The 20141-nt window shown below is 42.8% G+C and overlaps 1 protein-coding gene across 2 annotated transcripts in view; it reads left to right on the top strand.

The window, feature by feature from the left end:
• EED (embryonic ectoderm development) overlaps positions 1–19166 on the top strand; it is a 134607-nt gene extending 115441 nt beyond the window's left edge. For both annotated transcript variants that reach the window (XM_085623153.1, XM_085623154.1), the window contains exons 12-13: positions 3896–3969; positions 18871–19166. In XM_085623153.1, the coding sequence (XP_085479279.1) occupies positions 3896–3969; positions 18871–18997 (201 nt within the window). In that variant the 3' untranslated portion in view covers positions 18998–19166. The remainder of the gene's footprint in view (positions 1–3895; positions 3970–18870) is intronic.
• Positions 19167–20141: the final 975 nt, after the last annotated feature.

Here is a 20141-nt window from a genome sequence, read left to right as displayed (position 1 = left end):
AGCACAAGCATTTACAATGCAACGGTCTTGGCATTGTTAAAGTCAGAGCTATTGGCATTGCTGATGACATTATTTTTGTTTATGTTTTTAAAACATGTAAAGAAACGGCATTGTTATTTACAATGTCAATAGCTTAATCTGTGTGTGGGTGCAAATGCAATAGGTCTCGCATTTGAGAGTGATTAAGCTATTGACATTGTAAATAACAATGCCGTTTCTTTAAATGTTTTAAAAACATAAACAAAAATAATGTCATGAGCAATGCCAATAGCTCTAACTTTACCAATGCCGAGACCATTGCATTGTAAATGCTTTTTTTTTTATAAAGGAAAGAGTAAAACACTGTCAATGTTTGTCCAAATAAATCAGAACCGGCCCTCTGAAAACTACAGCCAGGGACAGTACTCCTACTGGCACTTGTGAAAATGCTGTGAACAGTTTCACACGGCAGCAAACTCTAAGGGATTGTATCTACAGCGCTTCTCCTCCAGAGAAAACAGTTACTAAAGGTGAGATTTTCAAATGGGAGAAAGCAATATATATTTATGTAATAATCAAACACGGATGCTCTTTCGGGTCCACTTATGACGTTTACGTTATTTAATATGGAAAGGACTACGGACAACATGTTAGCCTAGACAAAATTCAAACTTTTCCCCCAAAAGTGCGTTCTGCCCCCCCCCCCCCCCCCCCCCCCCCAAAATGAGGAATCTGGGAAGCCATTTGCACCGCTGCGGGTGAGAGCTGTGCAGTCATTATCTATTTAGAGGCGATTTGCATGTACCCCCAGTCAGCTGCGAGCAAGTTCACACATGGACTGAAAACAAAGCATCGCCGAGTGGGGTCAATTTTCTGTGAAGGGTGCTCGCCTGGCGGGTTTCCCTCTCAATGGCCCCGCTCCAGTACTCATTGTGTTCAACAGATACATCTACATACGGAGAGCGCAGGAAAACACAGACCACTTTCCTGAAAATTCTCGACTTTGCAAAACAATACCAAGCTCTTGTCATTTTGAAAAGGCTGATCGAGACCCAGGGGGTTCATTTTGAGACATTTACTTTTCTATGGGATTACACTGTGCTTTCCAGGGTCAGCCCAGGCCCTATCACTGAGGGTGAGGCAGTCCCAGCGAAAGTCTGGTGAAAGATGCATGAGACAGAGCTAATGCAGTCCATCGGCAATTTCAGAAGCATTTATTTAGGGCCTATATCCAACTTTGCCCATATTATCGAAAGTTATTTCTTTATTTGTTTTGCCTCAAAGGGAATAAAACATTCTTGAAGTTTTGGTCCTAAAATGTTTTATTTGATTTAGAAAATATTTTGTAGAGATTGTAGCTATCTGCAACACATTTGCATACTTTGAAATCAAATAATACACAATCAAAACCTTCAAAGCACCCCTTTTTATCAGTGCACATTTTAGCAGCAGATCACCACAACCGAGTCCAGGCCCAGCATTGCTATGCAAAATAATAGACAACACGAGGGGCGCGCCTGTGTTTACCGGTTATAACAGGGAGCTCCTGGTTACTGAAAACAACACGGAAGTATTATCCTCAAAGGTGAATGAATATGTCAATTGATCGAATCAAGCACTTTGCCAGATAAACACATTGCAACAGTTTGCAAACACAATATTTGAGATAGACCCTACGCAGACCTGCCAACCCTCCCGATTCAGGCGGGAGACTACCGATTTCAAAGCTATTCTTCCGCCTCCCGATTCAAGCATCCATAAACCCGGTTCCTCGGGGTTTCAGCTGACACGGCTTGGTATTGTGTAAGGTGCTAATTCTTCCCAGCAATAGTCAGAGCAGCGATGCAGGGGCTCTTGAAGGGGTGAAAAACCAACAAAGGCTCGTTAACAAGCAAATGGTCTTTAAAAGACCTGTGAAGTACCTGGGGGCGCTGTGAGGGTGCCTGGGAAGCTGTTTCAGCCCAGGCTGCCACACACGGAGGGGGGAGGGGGGGGAGGGGGGGGAAGAGTGTTGGTGTATGCACTGCCAGCAACCTGCCAGGCCAGTGCACAACACTTGCATCACCCTCTCTCTGCCTGCCATTGCGCTCCATGAAGAAAAAAACGTGCATTTGCGTTTCAAATGTCCGATCCTGCAGCAGCACACTTCCAAAGCCCATACATGACAGTAACCCGATTCAAGGTCCCATTCTCCCGATTTTTCTCCCACTTTGCTTTTCTGAAATGTTGGCATGTATGCCTACGCCCATCACCCACTCCAAAAAAAGCAGAACACACAGAGGATGATCAAATACAGTCAACTGCATTTGAGTGTGCGCCAGGGCCGGTGCCACTGCACTTGCTACACCATTGATAACTACACCCGCGGCACTGACAGCGGCCACGGGTCCCACCCTACCAATAACTAACTGTCCGATAACTATAATATAACGCTACCTTTCTTACACGGGTGCGCAGGCTTTGTACAGATCTTGTTTCAAACCTGTGTATGTGAAATGTCTTCTGTTACTGGTATGTCTTACAACAGTTCTCTGCATCAACGCGATAAATCAGGACAATTAGGAACGAAAATGAAACTATTGGGAAAATATCTGGTAATTTGGCACGTTTAATGCTATTAATGTTTAGATGAAAACAAGAGGCAAGGAGCTCTTTGTGCACGCCACTGCACATGGCAAGAGAACTGGAATGGAGGAATCTTTACGTCAAAGAAAATATGGAACGTATTTATTTCTAAAATCACGAGCCTTAATTTTAAGAGGATTTGTGCACGGTAGCAAAGACAATCTACCCTGCTGAGTTACCCGCGCTTTCTTTACTTGTAATCCATCAAGCCAAACAGCTGCAGAAGCATTGCAAGTTGAACATCACCGAGGGAGCCCTCGTCCTGATTACAGCACTGATAAGGAGAGAAACAAGAAGACCCTTGGAGAGGTGAGAAGACCAGAGCAGCAACCGGACGAAGGGGGAGCGGACGAGCACACGACCGCCTTTCTCCGAGGCAGAGCAGACATGCCTCGGAGAAAGGCAGCCTCCTTTTCGGATTCGGGGGCGTGTTTTGCTGTTGTCTCCTCCCTGAGAATTTTCGCAAAAAACACGCCCCCCGATCCGAAAAGGACGGGGCATGATTGGAGTAACGGGACCTCTTCTCCAATGGCTGGCCAGCATTTACGAGGCCAGCCAATGGAGAACAGGGCAGAAGAGGGGCGGGTTCAAGCCCCTTCTCCCAAGTCATTAAATCTCGGAGCGAGACTGCGCACGCGCAGCCTTCGCAGCCGAGACCTAAAAAAGCAAAGCACTTTCTTACTCCAACCACTAGATGGCGGAATATGCACAGTATGTGAATCTAGAAGTCTAAGCTGCAAAACTATTATTGCAGGTAAGTAACTAGTTTTGTTACTTTGTCCATCCTCCTCCCTTGCCTTTAGTTTACAGTTGGAAATGTTCATCTTACCTGTTTTAGGAAAGTGGATATTCGTTTTGGTGGCAGGTTTTGTGATAATGCATAGTAGGTAGCTGATTGTGTAACATGTAAAGTGGTGTTCTAATTTATCATACAGTACAGTTAAGGGGAAGATTTTTAAATTTTCCTCCAATGCTAGTGCATACTGCGTATTGCTTTGGTCTTTAAATGTGACTTAAACTAAAACCTTTGAATTATTGCTTGTCAATCTAATGAGACGTGTTCCCTAGATTGCAGTACATATACTTTTCTTATCCATTTTCAAGACAAGATCGTTTGATATTTTTTATCACAGGTGGTTTAAGACTGTAATTGTTGTCAGGCTTATGTCCTTTGTGTGAAGAGAGCTATTACCAAATTACAAAAAATTCCCAGGTCTGTAAATCTAGTACATTGATTGACTGCTATAGTGGATAAAAACTATTTTTTAAACTTTTTTTCTTTCTTTTAAAGATGTTGGCGCTGGGAAATCAAGTTGGTAAACTGTATGTTTGGGACTTGGAAGTAGAAGACCCTCATAAAGCTAAGTATGTTCTGATCAAACGTTATCCTTTACATAGGTTTGAGAGCAATATACTGGCTCATAATATGATATAGTTCCGTAAGTGAATTGATGCCTTGCAACATAACCAGATCATGTGATTGTATTGTGTACTACAAGCTTTGTGGTAGATATGACTATTGAAGACCCCATTTGCTAACATAATGTGGATTACTAAAACCCGGAGAGCATTGGCGTGTCATGGTGCTCAAAATAAATGTGTTTATTTGGATTGTTCTTTATGAATGCACCTTAGCCTCCTGATGCTGTCAGAGTTGAACATGAGCGACTTGAGTGTGTCCAGTACAAAACCTATCTGTATTAGTAATGAGCCACTAATGCAGTAGCATGCAGGCGTTATCTGAAAGACTCAGAGATCCTGCAGGTCATTGAAGCGTGATGTGGAGAGAGTAAGGCTCAGCAGCATAGGATGAACTGCGGTTAAGACTAAAATCATTTAGTTAGGAAAGGCAGTGGAGCGACGCATGCATCATGAAGTGCACAGGTGTTTGTTATGCCAGAATGACAGAACGCCAGGTAAGCTACCAGACTCTCGACTCTGTAGAGGCCACTTGCTCTTGGAGAAATACTGCTTTTGTAAAAGGATAACTACAAAAATGTGACGGTGACAGTGGCCTGTAATAAATGCTAGCACATACACAATATTCAGGAAAAAAATTAGTCCAACAAACAGTAGTGTGCTCAATGGAAAGATAACACCATGTAGCCCAGAGGGTGTACAGTATATAGGAAACAACTCCCCGATATACAAAAGATATATATTAAATGTCCAGAGCACCACCAAGCGGTAAGTGTCACAGGTCCAAATTTGTGCAACGAAATCCACACTTGGTAAAGTTACTACGAGAGACCAATTGTTCCAGTTGCTTTATTAAATTCTTCACTTACTTGTGCAGTCTGATATTGCTAAACAGCCGACACGTGTTTCGTTGTTTTCGATGACTTTTTCAAGGCTGTGAAAGAATATCAGTGTAGAAATCAAGTAGCCTAACCACACTAAGTGTATGATGGCAATCTTGTTCCGGGGACCAAAACCATGAGGCGACCTGTAGAGGATTCACTTGTCCCGTAGCTTTGTACAGTTAACATCCACGACTTGGATTGTATTAAGTCCGTATCCAAGGACCAAACTTAAGTAACAAAGATGTCTGCCCAAATGCACAAAAATGTATTCTTATAATTCCCTCTTCTACAACATTTTGTTCCATGAACCTTTCTCCCACACGTTTTGCAAGTAGCTTTCCAGCCATCACATTCCTCGTTATTGACCAAATGCCCATATTCACCACATCTAAAGCACAAACTCTGAAATCTCTTGATTTCTTTCTCCCTTTCTCAAGATTATGTTGAGCAGATTGCTTATTTTTGTTTTGTACGATTTAGCAACCTGTATTTCTCCTTTTTTATTAATAGCAGCTCACTCATTTATCTCCTTCACACAGGTTGACTAGGCTGACATGTCTTGGCAACTGTGAGTAGTAGTTAATGAAAGATTATTCTTTTGCCAAAAGGATTTATTTTTTCTCAAATTGCAGCCTAATACTTCCTCAACTGAAGAAGCATTACATAAACTAGATCTTTATAGAGCACGGAGTTTCACTTGGAAAGGTGAAAACCAGCTGTCCCTCTCTGGTTCTCTATCTCTTTTTCCCCCACCTCCAGAGATTACCAGCTTGAAAGTTGGATTCATAGCTGCTGAGTAGGAGAGAGCGCATTGACAGTGTAAGGAAGAACTAAGCTTGCTGCGTTTCCAGTATTTGTCACCTTGAATGTCTGAGAATAATGTATAAGTGGGTGATTGGCAGGAACCCATGTATGCTAAGGAAGCGCTACAAAACCTTTAAAGTGATGGAATCCTTTGTAGAGTTGCCCTCTTTTAAAGGAGGTAATTCCAGTCCTGTCTACTAGTGTACACAATTACCAACCAGTTGTGGAGGAGAGATCTGGAATCCACATAAATGTAAAGTTAATTTGTTTCTCCAGTATTGGGGTATCGTTCATAGATTCACATGCTTGAACCATTCCCAGTCGTCAAAGTGGGAGGCCCACGGTACATAAAAAGTAGTAAGTAATTACTTTAACATTAAAGTTATTAGAGAAAAAACATTCACATTAATATCCCTCCATAGTTATTAGGTATGGTCCAAACTCCAGCCGACAGTACCCTGTAGAACACTCTCCACAGAGGCTCCGGGCTCTCAGATTTTCTACAGCATGTCATGTGAAGGGAGTCTCCCTGAGCTCTCCTCAGTACTTTCTCTTGGCCTTCTGGGTTTCTTCAGATCTTCAGTTCAACATGTCGTCTTCTAAGAGATCTCTCTTTAGGCATTGTGACTCTTGTGGGAAACTCAGACTTCATTCAGATGATTTCCGCAAGAAGTGCATCTACTGCCTTCACCCTGATCACCAGGTGAGACTGTAAAATTTGCACGACTTTCTCTCAAAAGACCATGAGAGATAGAGAAGGATGTCTTCTGTGGCTACAGAAGCTTAAAACTAAAGACATTCCTGTTTCTTATTAGAAGTGATTCCACACTAAAAACTACAGCTTCTAAGAAAAGGGCTAGTGAGGCGGAGCTGTATCTCCTAAGGCTGCTAAGGTGTTAAAAAAGCATCACCACACCTCAAAACCTAAAGATCAGCCTTCATCTTTAAAAAAGGAATCCGCCTCTCAAGGGTCAGTCTATGCTCGCTACGCCTTCTTAAACCTCTTCAAAAATGAAGCAGGCGTCAAGGTCTCTTCCAGAGATATTTTTACCTCATAAGGAAGATACTCCTTCGACGACGACCCCTTTGTTGACTAGAACTTCCGTTGCTCCGACGTCTACTTTCTCTTCACCTCAGGCTAAGATGATCATGTTGTCTGCATCTTCTCGTTCGTCTTTGTGAGGGTGTGACCTTCATTGACGACCACTTTATCCGCTTAGTTGAAAAAGAAAAATTCTTTCAGGACCATCATCAACGTAAACTTCATTGCCGCTTCGGCTATCAGCGGCTCTGAAAAACAAGTCTTTCGGTGACGTCCTTGACGATGGTAGACACGTCGACGGTATCCTCGTTGACGATAGACAGACTTTGGATGTAGAACCTCGTAGACGATCCTTATCAACATGGAGACCGTCGACGGAAGAACTGTCGACAAAAACGTCATCTACAACATACTCGGTGGTTGGTTTGACTTCGTCTATGCTAGATCCATCAATGAATTTGACCACATCCAAGGATGATACAGGACTTCTGCGGAAGAACACCTTCACAGGAAGTAATATTGCCTATTCATACTCCCCCCCCCCCCCTCCCCCCCCCCCCCCTCCCAAGTAAAGTATCTCCCTGTCCTCCAGAGGGAATTTTCAATTGCGGAGCAAATGAACAGTAATCCGAAGATGATGGTATGTTTGTGATGGCTCACAGTCTGTTGGACCTTCTCATTGAATGTCAGGAGGAGGAAGATGAGGACTGTGTATTACCCTCAGGCCCCCAACCAGGATAGACAAAGGGAACAAATAATCCAAATGCCTGTTTCTCTAGTCTGTAACTTGCAGCGTATAGTAGAGAATTACTACTGCAGATTCCTTCCTTCAGAGCCGGTGTCTCAGTTCCCCAGCTTCCTATTACGCAGCCTTCTTTATTAATTATATCTTCCCCTCCTGTTTCTCCATTACCTGCAGCAACAGGAGGTTAGTACAACTGATGAGTAGAGAGAAGAGGGGGAGTTGGATGAGGTATCCCTTCCCAACGAATGGGATAACTAAGATTCAGACACCTCCGCCTTCCTCTCCACCTGAGGATATAGGGGGGTTTCCATACCCTTATGGGAAGAGCGGCAAAGATTTCAGCTCCCCATGGTAATTAAACAAGCTGATTGTTTCCGATACGACTTCAAGGATCAAACGGAGACCGGTTCGCTCTATTCCCGTAGTAGACTTCATATGGGAAGAAGGCTTAAAAGTCATGAACATTCCGGCAGTATTGCCCAAGTTGGGGAGAAAATATAAAGCTTCTGATAATTCGACTGCCTGCCTTATCAGACTACCCAAGCCGGATTCTGTGATTTCACAAGCGTCAACGTCGTGCCAGAAATCCTGCTTCTCCACTTTCGGCCCCTCCTGTTAGAGATGAGGTGTCTCGATTCCATGGGTAAAAAAAATTCCACCATGGCAGCAACCACTGTTCGAGCGGCCAACTCTCTTGCCATTCTGGGTAGATACGACTGCCAAATGTGGTCAGACTTTTCGCCGTTTATAGAAGTGTCACCTGAGGAATCCAAAGCAGAGGCGCTTACGATTCTACAAGAGGGAGAAAGGATCTTTGCTGAGATTATAGACTGCGGAGTGGATGTTTCTTCTACAGGATTCCGTCAATTAGCTGGGGCAGCGATCCTGAGGAATCTGAGCTGGCTAAAGGCTACTTCTTTCAGATAAGTTCAAACAAAGGTAATTGACATGCCTTACGATGGCGAATCCCTATTTGGCCACTACATCCAAGCCGTTCAAACCATCAAGAAGGACACAGATACTGCAAAGGCTCTTGGCACTCCACAGTTCAGGAAGCAGCCTTTTCGTGGGGCAAGAGGATTTGGTTTGTCTTCCTTTTGGGGAGGTTACAGCCAGTACCAGCCATACTATGGTCCATCCCGATACCCATCACAAAATCAGAAGTCATTTATACAACCTCCTGCTGCATCCTACAAACACTACAGAGGAAAGACTGCCTTCAGAGGCAGGTAAACTCCAAGAAGCAGTGACAAACACCCAATGCAGGCCACAGTTCTCACCAATTCTGTCAAAGTTGGTGGAAGAATTTCCTTTTTCCTCCCTGAATGGTCTACTATAACAGACAGATGGGTTTTAGATCTACTTTCTAACGGTCACACTTTGGAATTTGTGAAGATTCCTCCGAACTCCCCTCCCAGAGGCCCCCCCTTCCCCGGTCGAGTTTGCGCTATAGAAAACTCCCAAAAAAGATGTTCAACCAAATGAATTATGACTTTATTATTTGGCTGGCTGGCTCAACTGGAGAGGTATTTCCCCTTCAAGGCAGGAGGTTAGGCCATCTGCACACTCTGCCACATTCATTGCCAGTTATTTATTTTTCTCTGTGGTCACCTTGTGGCCAGTTTCACTGAGCAAAAGCGAATTCAAAGACATGTCAAACTGAAACGGGCTGTGTGGTCTAATCAACTGAAGAGAGCAACAAAAAATAAGGCTTTCTATATACATTTTTACCTCAATATTTATTTGCGGCAATATGAGTAGGTGATGTGTTCCCATATGAAAAGGTCACTTGTAGTCCCTCTTCCATGTATTCATTCTCAGGAAATGAGGCATGCTTCTAGAAAAGGCAGGCAAAAGTTTTTAATCTTTGTCACATTGCATCAAATATATTACATGCATAGCAGGCTAGTTGGTTTGGGATTTACAACAGGAAATCCTGTTTGCATTACTACTGTCTTTGTGGAGTTAGAACGCCAGCTGACTAGGCCCTGTCCTTGAATATCCTCAAGCAAAGTCTCCACACAATTAAAAGGTTCTGGGATCACTTTTTCCGTGATGTATTTAGAATGGGTTCTCAATGGTTTTCGAGGGCAAGCTCTGAAAATGTTAAAAGCGAGTGCCTGTGTTCTGATATTTTCTTTGCCTACCACACATATAACGCTTAAAGCTTTAAAAAGTGGACAATCCCCTAAAGGCAGCCGATGAAAAACAAGCATTAATTATTTATCTCGTAGGTGTATATTTTGAAGATAACCCCCAGCTGTGCTACGGAATGTTGCCTAATCTCCATTTAGTATTCAGCTCTCCCTCCATTTTATTAGCCCAAACTGTCGAAGTTTCTTATAAATAAACAGAGCCAGGCCTCATAAACCAAGGGCAGAGCCCCAGACTTTATCTTCCTGGGTGTCCAGATGTCTGCGGGTCACAGCAGGTTTTATGCCTTGGAGTCGTACGTCCTTAAGTGAGGGGAATTGCGTGCCTGGAATTTGAACGAAGCTCACAGAGCAGCCCTGGCTCTACCCTGCCGAAGCTCCAATAAGTCGGCGCATCAGAGCTGCCGACTGCAGACGTGGGGACCAGTGTTCGAGGCTCAGCGTTGCCCAACATCCTGTTAATGTGGTCAATCATTTAATCGCCCCGTGCCCATGTTGCATAACTGTAGAACGTAAAAAGAAACGCCTCTGTATTTCGACAATTACATAATAATAGATGCACAAAAGCACGGAACAGAAAACAAAGAAGGATGCTTTATTATAAACACACAAACAGCCCACAGTAATAAACACTGGTAATGTTTCCTGAGTCCCATGAGATGAAGCTGTATGCAGTGCTCGAACAACATTGAAATACCTTGTTTTGCCCCTTCCTCTGTAAAGGGAGGAGGGGCTGTCACACGCTGCACAGTGTGATGGCCAAACAAAATATCTCTCTAAGTTAAATTGCCAGAGGCAAAGCTAAGCACACAAAGGAGGGACTGAAATACAAGCAATAACAAAGCTGCATTTCTGATTGACACAGACAGCCAATAAGAATCGCTGGATGTGCCACAAGTCATAGAATAGGATACAACAAGTCTTGCAGACAGTGCATGCGCTGTCTTAAGCTCGACCTAAAAAGGGAACGTTCGAAGTGGTACCAGGTGAACAGCGAGGAACAGGGTTCTATTCAGGGTTTTTCCTCATAAGAAAGAAGTCGGTAGAGTGGTGTCCCATTTTGAAGCTTCGTTGTCAACAAATTTCTAACTTCACTTCAGGAGGTGCTTCAGTTGGTAAATCAGGAAGATTTCATGACTACCTTAGACCTTCAGGACGCCTATTTTCATATCCCTATCCTTCCCAGGCACAGGAAAGTCTTACACTTCGGAGTGGCTGTCCTGGATTTTCAATTTTGAGTCCTAGCATTTGGCCTTTGGTCAGTGCCTCAAGTGTTCACCAAGGTTCTAGCATCGGTGGTGGCTCACCTGCGTCAAGCAGGAATTCAAATCTTCCCTTATCTGGACGATTGCCTCATTTAAAAAAAAAAATCTTTTTATTGACTTTTCACAACAATTATCCTCGTAAGGAAAGGCGAGACATTGACATTTTTCGTATGCGGCACTTGTCATATACAGTTACATTAAAGCTGCAGCAGGTCTCAACCATATCCCTGAGAATCTGAGAGTTTGTAAATAGCACTGCAAGAATTCTTAAACTGTGGAATAGGTCCTGTTCTGCAAAGCAATATGTAAATTTGCAACACATTCGCCTTCATCAGAAAAAAGACGATCATATTCGGTTTACAAATTCAATCCTCTCTATTTATAACTATCCTACCATAACAAACTTGCCCGCCCCTCCCTCTCCCCGCAAGCCCGGCCAAAACTTCCCAATAGCAATAGGTTCACATGCCCAAAACATGGTCCTGCATGTACATATCCTCCACAGTTATTCCTGTATGCACCCTGTATAGTTAAAAAAAAAAAAACATTACTATTATGGACCTGTGCGGTCGCTACCCATTGTCTGGAGCTCAGGCAGGTGTTAGTATGATCCCTCAATAAGATAATGTCAATCACAGCGTATTCCTCCAACATTGCATTCCAATCCGTAGATATCGGTGTTTTACGTAGGCCTCTATATTCCTCTCTTCGTAATTCAGCCCCCTCCGCTCTACCCCACCTGACCATCTCCGCATGCCAATCCTGTAGGGATGGAGCCCTGGCGACCTTCCAACGTGTGGTAATGGCCCTTTTAGCCAGGAGAAACGCATGGTTAGCAAACCTATGAATAGGATTACCCAGCTTCCCACGGGGTCCCAGTACACAATATTCCATTGCGTCATTGCGCATCTTGCATACTGCCGTCCAGTAGTGCCCCAGTCTCGGACAATCCCCTACCATGTGTATCAGTCCCGCGTTGGGTGCTTGACAACGCGGACATGTCTCTTGTTCCTGGGAACATAGCGCACAGTCTACTCTGAGTCAGGCTCTGTGAAGCAACATCAATTGGATGAATTTAAATTTGGGATTGCGCGACACCTTCTTGGGATAAGCTATAATGGCATCCCATTCCTTGTCTGTAAATGCACGGCCTGCGTCCCTTTCCCATTTGTCACGGAGTGGTTGTAACGAAATCGCTGTTTCAGTGCGGATCCCGTAAGTCAACCATTTTGTCAGGCGTGCTCCATGTCCCATTAGACATTGCATGGTAAGCAGCGCATTTGTAGCAGGTTCTGTGCCCTCTGGTGTCCATGTTGTGCGAATAAATCTGGATATTTTCGCATGTAGTAGGAACAGTGTATCAGGGGCAATGTTCCCTCTAATTATTCTTCCTCATGTGCGGCAACAGAATGTTTGCGTGCACACGTTTCTAGCTTGCGTGCGCAACCGAGTGACGAGATGTGCAACTAGGAAAATCGACTAGCTACCACTGGAAGGTTGAAAAGCACGGACCATGTCAATAGGTCTGGCTTATATATAAAGTGCTTTCTTAGTCATTGATGAGTTTAGGTACAGAATAAGTCGTCATACATGCATTTTGTTACTCGTCCTTGCACTCATGCATCTATTCATCACTGAGTAACTCTTATATTCACTCATTTACAACCACATTAGCATAACATTAAAAGCATAAAAACAGAAAAAAGAAAACGTAATGTCGCCTAAAAATGACACGTATACATGCAGTAACAAACTTAAACAAGGCAGCAGGTGGTCGTCTTTCAATGGTACTGTATATAGTGTATTATTTTATAGTTGCATATTGACCATTTTGCAATGTTAAAAGCAACAAAACCCTATGGACAATATTCTTCCACTGTGGTCAGGTGGTTTAGATGCAGTGGCTGTACATGTTGCAGTACACTACAGAGAGCGGCAAGCAAGCAGCTTTAATCATGAAAATAAAGAGAAGAGGGAAAGAAATGAAAGAGCCATGTAACTAGATCATGGAAACAAAGTTAAGGACTGGCCCACCAGTGCCATTGCACTGAAAATGCACTCATTTTCAGGTGACTGTGCACATGTGGTCAGACAAATGTCACTCACAGGGCAAGACAGTCAATGACTGTAGTGGTATATATAGCAGTGGCATATGTTTTTCATTACAAGATTCTAGCAGACCACTAAGTCTGTTAAACTTTCTGAAGACATTCTAGAAAGAATTATTGCAGTGCAAATTGTGTACCTCTGTTTGTCCAAAGAGTAATAAGCAGAAAGTCTTGCCTAAAAATGAATCTGTGATTTCATGTAACAAATTACTTCTACAGGCATTAACAGGAGGCAATACCAAACCACCCATAAAGGCCTAATGGCTTTAACAGGTGTGTTTCATAATAAATAAACCAGGCCTACAGCCTATGTCAGAACTTTTCAAAAGAGATGGATCAGACCTACGGCGTATGAAATAACTTTTCCCAATGAACTAATCGGGTCCATAGCATTTGTCATTGGCTAATTGCTGTAATAGACAGGGTAACTGTACTGTGCACTACTAGTAAAATTGAAAATATATACAAAATGAAAGTTGTCTAGAAAATAAAAAATCCCCCCCTGAATAGGGCCTAATAAGGATCATTTCAGTGCAAATCTTCTATGCCCACAGTTTATTTGAGTAAGTTGCCAGTACCAAAACTCTGGTCTACAGTATTCTGTGAAATTTCATGTAAATACTATAAAAATCCCCAGGATAGACCTATTGGCTTTAACAAATGCTTTCACAATAACCTAGTTAGGCCTACTGCCTTTGTCATATCTTTCTATAATAAACAGATCAGACGTATGGCATCAGACATAACTTTTCCCAGTGAATGAATCCGGTCAATAGTCAATTCCCTTGGCTTCACACCATAACCTGTACAGTGTTTAAAAGCTCCTAACCAGTGTGCATAAAGTTATAGAATTAGAAATGTGATTGAAACATTTGACTCTCTCTCACAGTAATCAATTTCATTAGAAATCAGAAAGAACACTGCAAAGGATTCTGGTACTTGGAGTTTTCCTAAGCATTTGCAGACTATAAGCAGGGCCAATGGAATTATGCGATTTTTACGGTTGCAGCATTTTCTGCATATTTATAGATTTTTCCGCATTTGCCACATACTCCATCATCTGCTGCATGATCAGAGTTTAGCAAAAAAATGTTTATAGCACAAATATATGCGGCGACACACGTTGTCACACAGCAGAGGGCCCTTTGCAAAGGTTGACTGGTCCTCTTCAGTTTATTTCTCTCTGTGTTTGGGAGTTGAACTGGTACTGATATGGAGATCCCTTTTTCAAGACAGTGTTAACCTGTGCAAAAATGCCAAAATAAGGATCACAAAATGTGCTGTATTGTGCAGCATAATTTGCCTTTTATTGCCGCATAATTTAGTCCACCCTAACACACAATTTGGTCTTTCCTGGCCACAGTTCCAGTGGCCCTGACTATAAGGAAATAGTAATGTGTACTCCTCTCTGTAACCTATCCATTACTTTGGATAGATGACCCGGAAAACAGAATTACCTAAGTAGTTGGACTGTGAAGATTAATTTTACTGATTATTTTTTTAACTATGAAAATCGGCAGCAGTGAAAATCAGGAGGTTTAAATCACACATTAACTTAGGAGCTACCAGATGGTACATTGCAGACTTGGTACCTGGCACCACTGCACCTGCTGCACAATTTCTATCTGTCGCCCTTTAAAACCAGGGAGGTTTAAGCAATGAAAATACGCAGTTCTTTCAGCTAGTGAGTTTTAAAACGAACAGCGTCAGCCTCTGGAATGTTACTGCTGGTTAACACCTGAAGAGCGAATGTGTGTGCCAATTTCTAGAGTGTGTTAATTTTGAGAACTCCCTCACTTCCCAATGTATCCTTCAGATTGCACTCTTGGGCTGTAGTGAATGCACTCCTGCTGCTTCTGGACTGCCCTTCACTGACTGTGTTTCAACTTCCTCGATTAGCACTTTTAAAGACAAAAACACGTCTTTAAAAATGCATCTAGCAGCGTCGCTCAATCATTACGGGGGTCAAAGGCTCGAATGAATCACTTTATAAGTGCAGAGGAATGCTTTGTATTGCGTGGTGTTTGTAGGTCTCTGCGCGGAGAGAAAAGCAAGTGTGAGCGCCCGCTCAGCCGTGCAGTTTAGAGGGAACTATGATCAGGGGCCCCATGCTCGCGCACAAGTTGTGTGACATTAGGACACCCTCCGAGAAGAACTCCCCTATGGTAGTAATGCCCGCGTCGGCCCATGCCCGCAGAGTACGATTAGTGACCAGCCCCGATCGTGTGGGGATACCCAGCAGTGGGATGGTAGGGGCATATGGTGGTGTCCGACCATTGTACCTCACTGCGTTCCTCCAGTAAGTGATCGCTATCCGTAAGAGGTGGGGCGTCGATGTCTGAATCGGGGCCTGGGGCAATAAGAGCCTGTGGATAACCCCTCTGTCCCAATCCTGCTGTGACATATCCAATTCCTGTAAGTTACGTCCTGCTAACCAATACGCCAGCCACTGCAGTTGGCTAGCGTAATAGTACGCCCGTAAGTCCGGCACTCCCAGCCCCCCCTGTTTTTGTACCCAATTGTAGCTTCACTAGGCTAATTTGTCTGCGTCCCGTGCCCCAGATTAGCTCTATCATTAAAGAGTTCAACAATTTGAAGATCCCCATAGGCACAAGTATAGGCAGATTGGTGAAATAGTAAAGCAGCCTTGGTAATAGCACCATTTTAGTTATGGCGACACGGCCCGCCACCGAGAGAGGCAGCATGGTCCAGAATGTAACCTGGGATTTAAGAGCAGTGACCGCGCGAGTCAGATTGCCATCCAGGAGATCTGCTGCATCACGGTATACCTGTATTCCGAAATATCGGAAAGTTTTTGGTGCTATATGGAAGGTCCAGTGTCCAAAAGTTAACTGTCCACTCCGCGCTGGGCCGTCAAATAAATAGGCATAAGACTTGGCTGCATTTATAGCTAGGCCAGAAAGTTCCTGGAAAGACTCGTAGGTGGAGGGCATTGGATCAAAATCCATGTCCATGTCTCTTATATAGAAAATAAGGTCATCCGCATAAGCAGAGACAACATGGGTCGTATGACCTCGCAATATCCCCTTGCAGCCTAGGAAAGAACTGAGTCTAAGCAAAAGGGGTTCTAGTGCCAGGATAAACAGCAATGGCGATCTGGACGATCGCCACTGCGAAGGATTTCGCCTTTATGAGGCAAACAGTCCTACAAAAAAAGTCTCTCTCCCAATCCTTGGGTCTCTCCATAAGTTTCCCAAATTCTCAGTTAACTCCCTCAAAGGTGAAAACATTCTTAGGAGTAACCTTGAACACCGATCAGTCAGTCTTTTGCCTCGCAGGAAAGACAGGAAAAGATCCACAAATTGGCGACTTTACTCCTAAAAAGAAAGTCCACTTCAAATTCCTTGATCAGGTCAATTACAGCCAACCACGAATGGGAACTCCACCAACCAACGCTGGATCACATCTCTGTTGTGGGGCAAACCGAGGTTGGACCGATTTGCAACCAGTCTGAACCGCAAATGGCAATTCTTCGCCAGCTGGCTACCCCAACAAGGATCGTACGGGAATGCGTTTTCGATAAATTGGTCAAAGATTTTTTGCTTACACTTTTCCTCCAATTCCTTCGGAAGATGAGGAAAGAACTCTGCCAAATACTACTCATAGCACCCAGGTGGTCTCGCCAGTTCTGGTTCACAGAGCTTATGCTTCTATCTAAGTGCAAACCCAGGTTGTTATGCCCATTACAGAGCTTGTGGACAACGAATTGCGGCCAGGTCTGCCATCCGGACCCAACATCTCTACGATTAGCAGCTTGGCTCCTGAACACTAAGTTCACAGACCTAATACTTGTTGAATGTCGAAGTCCAGGCCAATGCTAGAGTGCCTTCCACTATCAAGACTTACAAACTCAAGTGGAAGAGATTCTGCCATTGGTGCCAAGCTCAGTTGTGCACCCTATTCAGTCTTCATCTGAAGAATTATTGCCTTTTTTCCTGCAGCTGGCTAAATCTGGCCCTTCTCATTCTTCTATTAAGGTTTTCCTTGCCGCGATTTCCATATTTCTGCGGCATAGTGGATGTCAGTCGCTTTGGTCATCAAGAGTAATAACACAATTTCTTAAATGATTGTTTAGAATGTTCCCTCCAATTAGGAGTCCACCTCCGCCTTGGCATCTCAACATTGTACTAGCGTAACTTATGAAGACCCTCTTTGAACCTATCCTTAGGGCTGACCTAAAATACATTACATGGAAAACTTCTCTTCTGCTGGCGCTTACTTCAGCCAGGCAATTAAGCGACGTACATGCTTTCACTACTCGTCACCCTATCCTCCAATTTACTAAAGACTGTTATACTTCGGACAAATCCCACCTTTATCCCCAAGGTCCCATCAGATTTTCACTTAAATGAACCAGTCATATTGAAAACTTTCTTCCCAAAACCACAGACACCAGCGGAAAGATCTTTTCATTCCCTTGATCTAAAAAGATGTATAAAATTATACTTGAAGAAAACAGCCTGCATACGGAAGGCTGATCAGCTTTTTGTGGCTTATGGTAAAATCAGGAAGGTATATCCAGTCACTAAGCAGACTGTAGCACGTTGGATATCTTCTGCGATCCAGTTTTGCCATCAGTAAGCAGGCAAACTTCTACCTTCAACAGTGAAAGCTCACTCTGCGAGAGCAGTTTCTTCTTCAACGGCTTTGCCAGTGTGCCTATTCAGCAGATTTGCAGAGCAGCAACCTGATCCAGCAGGCACACTTCTACCAAGCATTACTGTCTGGAAGCTGCACGTTATGTTTATACAGCTGTAGGACAGGCGGTGCTACGTAATCTTTCAGTAAGGTAAGCCTCTATCCTTCCCACCTTCCTTTGTTTGACAATTGCTATTATGATAATTGATGTCAGTTATTCTGTACATATGCATGTAAGTATGTGTATACCTTTTTAAAATATATTTGTGTGTATATATATATATATATATATATATGTGTGTATATAGATGTATATAGATGTATGAAGAAGTGATATAAGACTTCATTATACACTTGGTGGGGTACACGATTTTATACATGTGTACTATAGATCTCTTTTTATGGACATGCACACCTGTGATACAATGATATCTATTTGGATTCAAGCATGTGAATCTATGAAAGATACCTCAATACTGGAGAAGAAAATAGTTACCTGTAAACTGTGATTCTCCAATATTGATATCTTTCATAGATTTACATGCGACCCACCCTACTCCCTATAGTGGCTCCCCTGGTTTATTTAATAGGTTTATACTACACTTGTGCTTGAAAATCTGAGAGCCTGGAGCCTCTGTGGAAAGGGTTCTAGAGGGTACTGTTGCCTGATTGCCTGGAGTTTGGACCATACCTAATGACTAGGACGGGATATTCAAGTGAATGTTTTTGCTCTAACTTTAATGTTAGAGTAATTACTTACTGCTTTTTATGTACCCTGGGACTCCCACTTTAACGACGGAGAATTATTCAAGCATGTGAATCTATGAACGATAAAAATACTTGAGAACCACAGTTTACAGATAAGTAACTTATTTTCTTCTGGGTCACGAAATGGCTAACCGTGATAGCAAGTGATGTATAAAAGTTATTAATTCTCAGTTTAATCTGCTAGCACATGTAGCGTAAACACATTAAAGCCAGGCAGAGAGACACAAATACACTTTTGAAGCCTCCCTTTAATATTGTCCTTTTTGTTTCTATTCAAAATAAAAAATCAGATGGCAAGGAAGCCTTCATTATAGACCTTCCATAGTTTCTAAATTGTAATTAAATCGTTCATACAGATTTTCTGTTCAATTGTACTTTATATCCACTAACATATAGGCCGCCTCTTCCTTTCTTTGCAGGTGTACAACACTTACTCATCCGAAGTGCATAGCTGCCATACGACAGACTAGTTTCAGCAGAGACAGTAGCATCCTAATAGCTGTTTGTGATGATGCCACCATCTGGCGTTGGGACAGATTGCGATGAAGACCAGTCCAGGATAATACATTTTGCTCATCTTTTCACCTGCTCATAGTTGCATTTTCATTTTCCGGTGTTCAATATCTGGTGCTAAACATAGCTATGTTTACATTCTCTGTGCTTGCCTTGGGTCTAGTGCTTTTAATAAAAAAGAATACATATTTTTGTAACTGTTTGTATATTGTCTGTTCCAATTATTTGTAGTACATAATTGTACACTGATAATTTCCTTGGTTAACTTTCTGCGCATTTCAAACTTGTGGAATCTCATGGTTCCATGTACTACTAGACCACAGTGTGCCCCCACTTCCATTTTCTCCACAATTGTAGGCCCTGGGATTATAACACTGACATTTCTTTTTCCTTTCGCTACTCCAGAGAGGAATGTGATTGTTTTTCATGGGTGGGGATGAAGACCATACCCCTTTCTCTAGCTACACTTGCAGATACACCACAGTTCTCCTAGAGAGTGTCTAGATATGAAATCTAGATTGATGGTGTTGCTGGGGGTAAAGTAAATATTTCTCTGAATGTGACTGCTCTCTCCCCTAGTGTAGTAGACAGCTCTGGCAAATCAATTAGTATTTTGAAAGCCCGTTTTTAAATGTGTGTTTCTACAGTACCCTTAATTAGGATTGAATATGTGGGTAGCTGCTTGTTTTAAGATGAATGGTGCAATTTGTTTATTATTGTGCACCTTTAAAGTTGTATTCATTATGTGGTTTTATCGTTTGTAATGTAGCTACAACCCATTTTCCAAAATACATATCCTGATCTGCTCACCCTTCATCGGTAATGCCGACCTTAACCACCCCAAAAAAAATTCACTGCTTTCCTTATCAAATATTTATGTAGAGAAGAAGATGGGGTGTTCTGTGGATTTATTTTCAACTTGGAAAAACCCATAATCCAGTTTGTAATTCTTCACGCCTACCTACTGCGGACCTTCTCCCTTCCCCAAAAACGGTTTTGTCATTCGATATGCTGCGAAACCTGTAGGGCGCATAAATATTTTTCATTGTTGTTGACCTACTACAACCCCTCACCACCACTTTTGCCTAAATCTTCCTGTGCTCCAAATAGTTACGGTCTGGTGTTGAAAATTAATTAACTCCTCCTTTAATGTGGCTTGTCGTATGTAATGTTATAT

Source organism: Triturus cristatus, chromosome 8 (assembly GCF_964204655.1).
Source record: "Triturus cristatus chromosome 8, aTriCri1.1, whole genome shotgun sequence".
NCBI lineage: Eukaryota > Metazoa > Chordata > Amphibia > Caudata > Salamandridae > Triturus > Triturus cristatus.
This window is presented reverse-complemented; position numbering and strand designations above follow the sequence as displayed.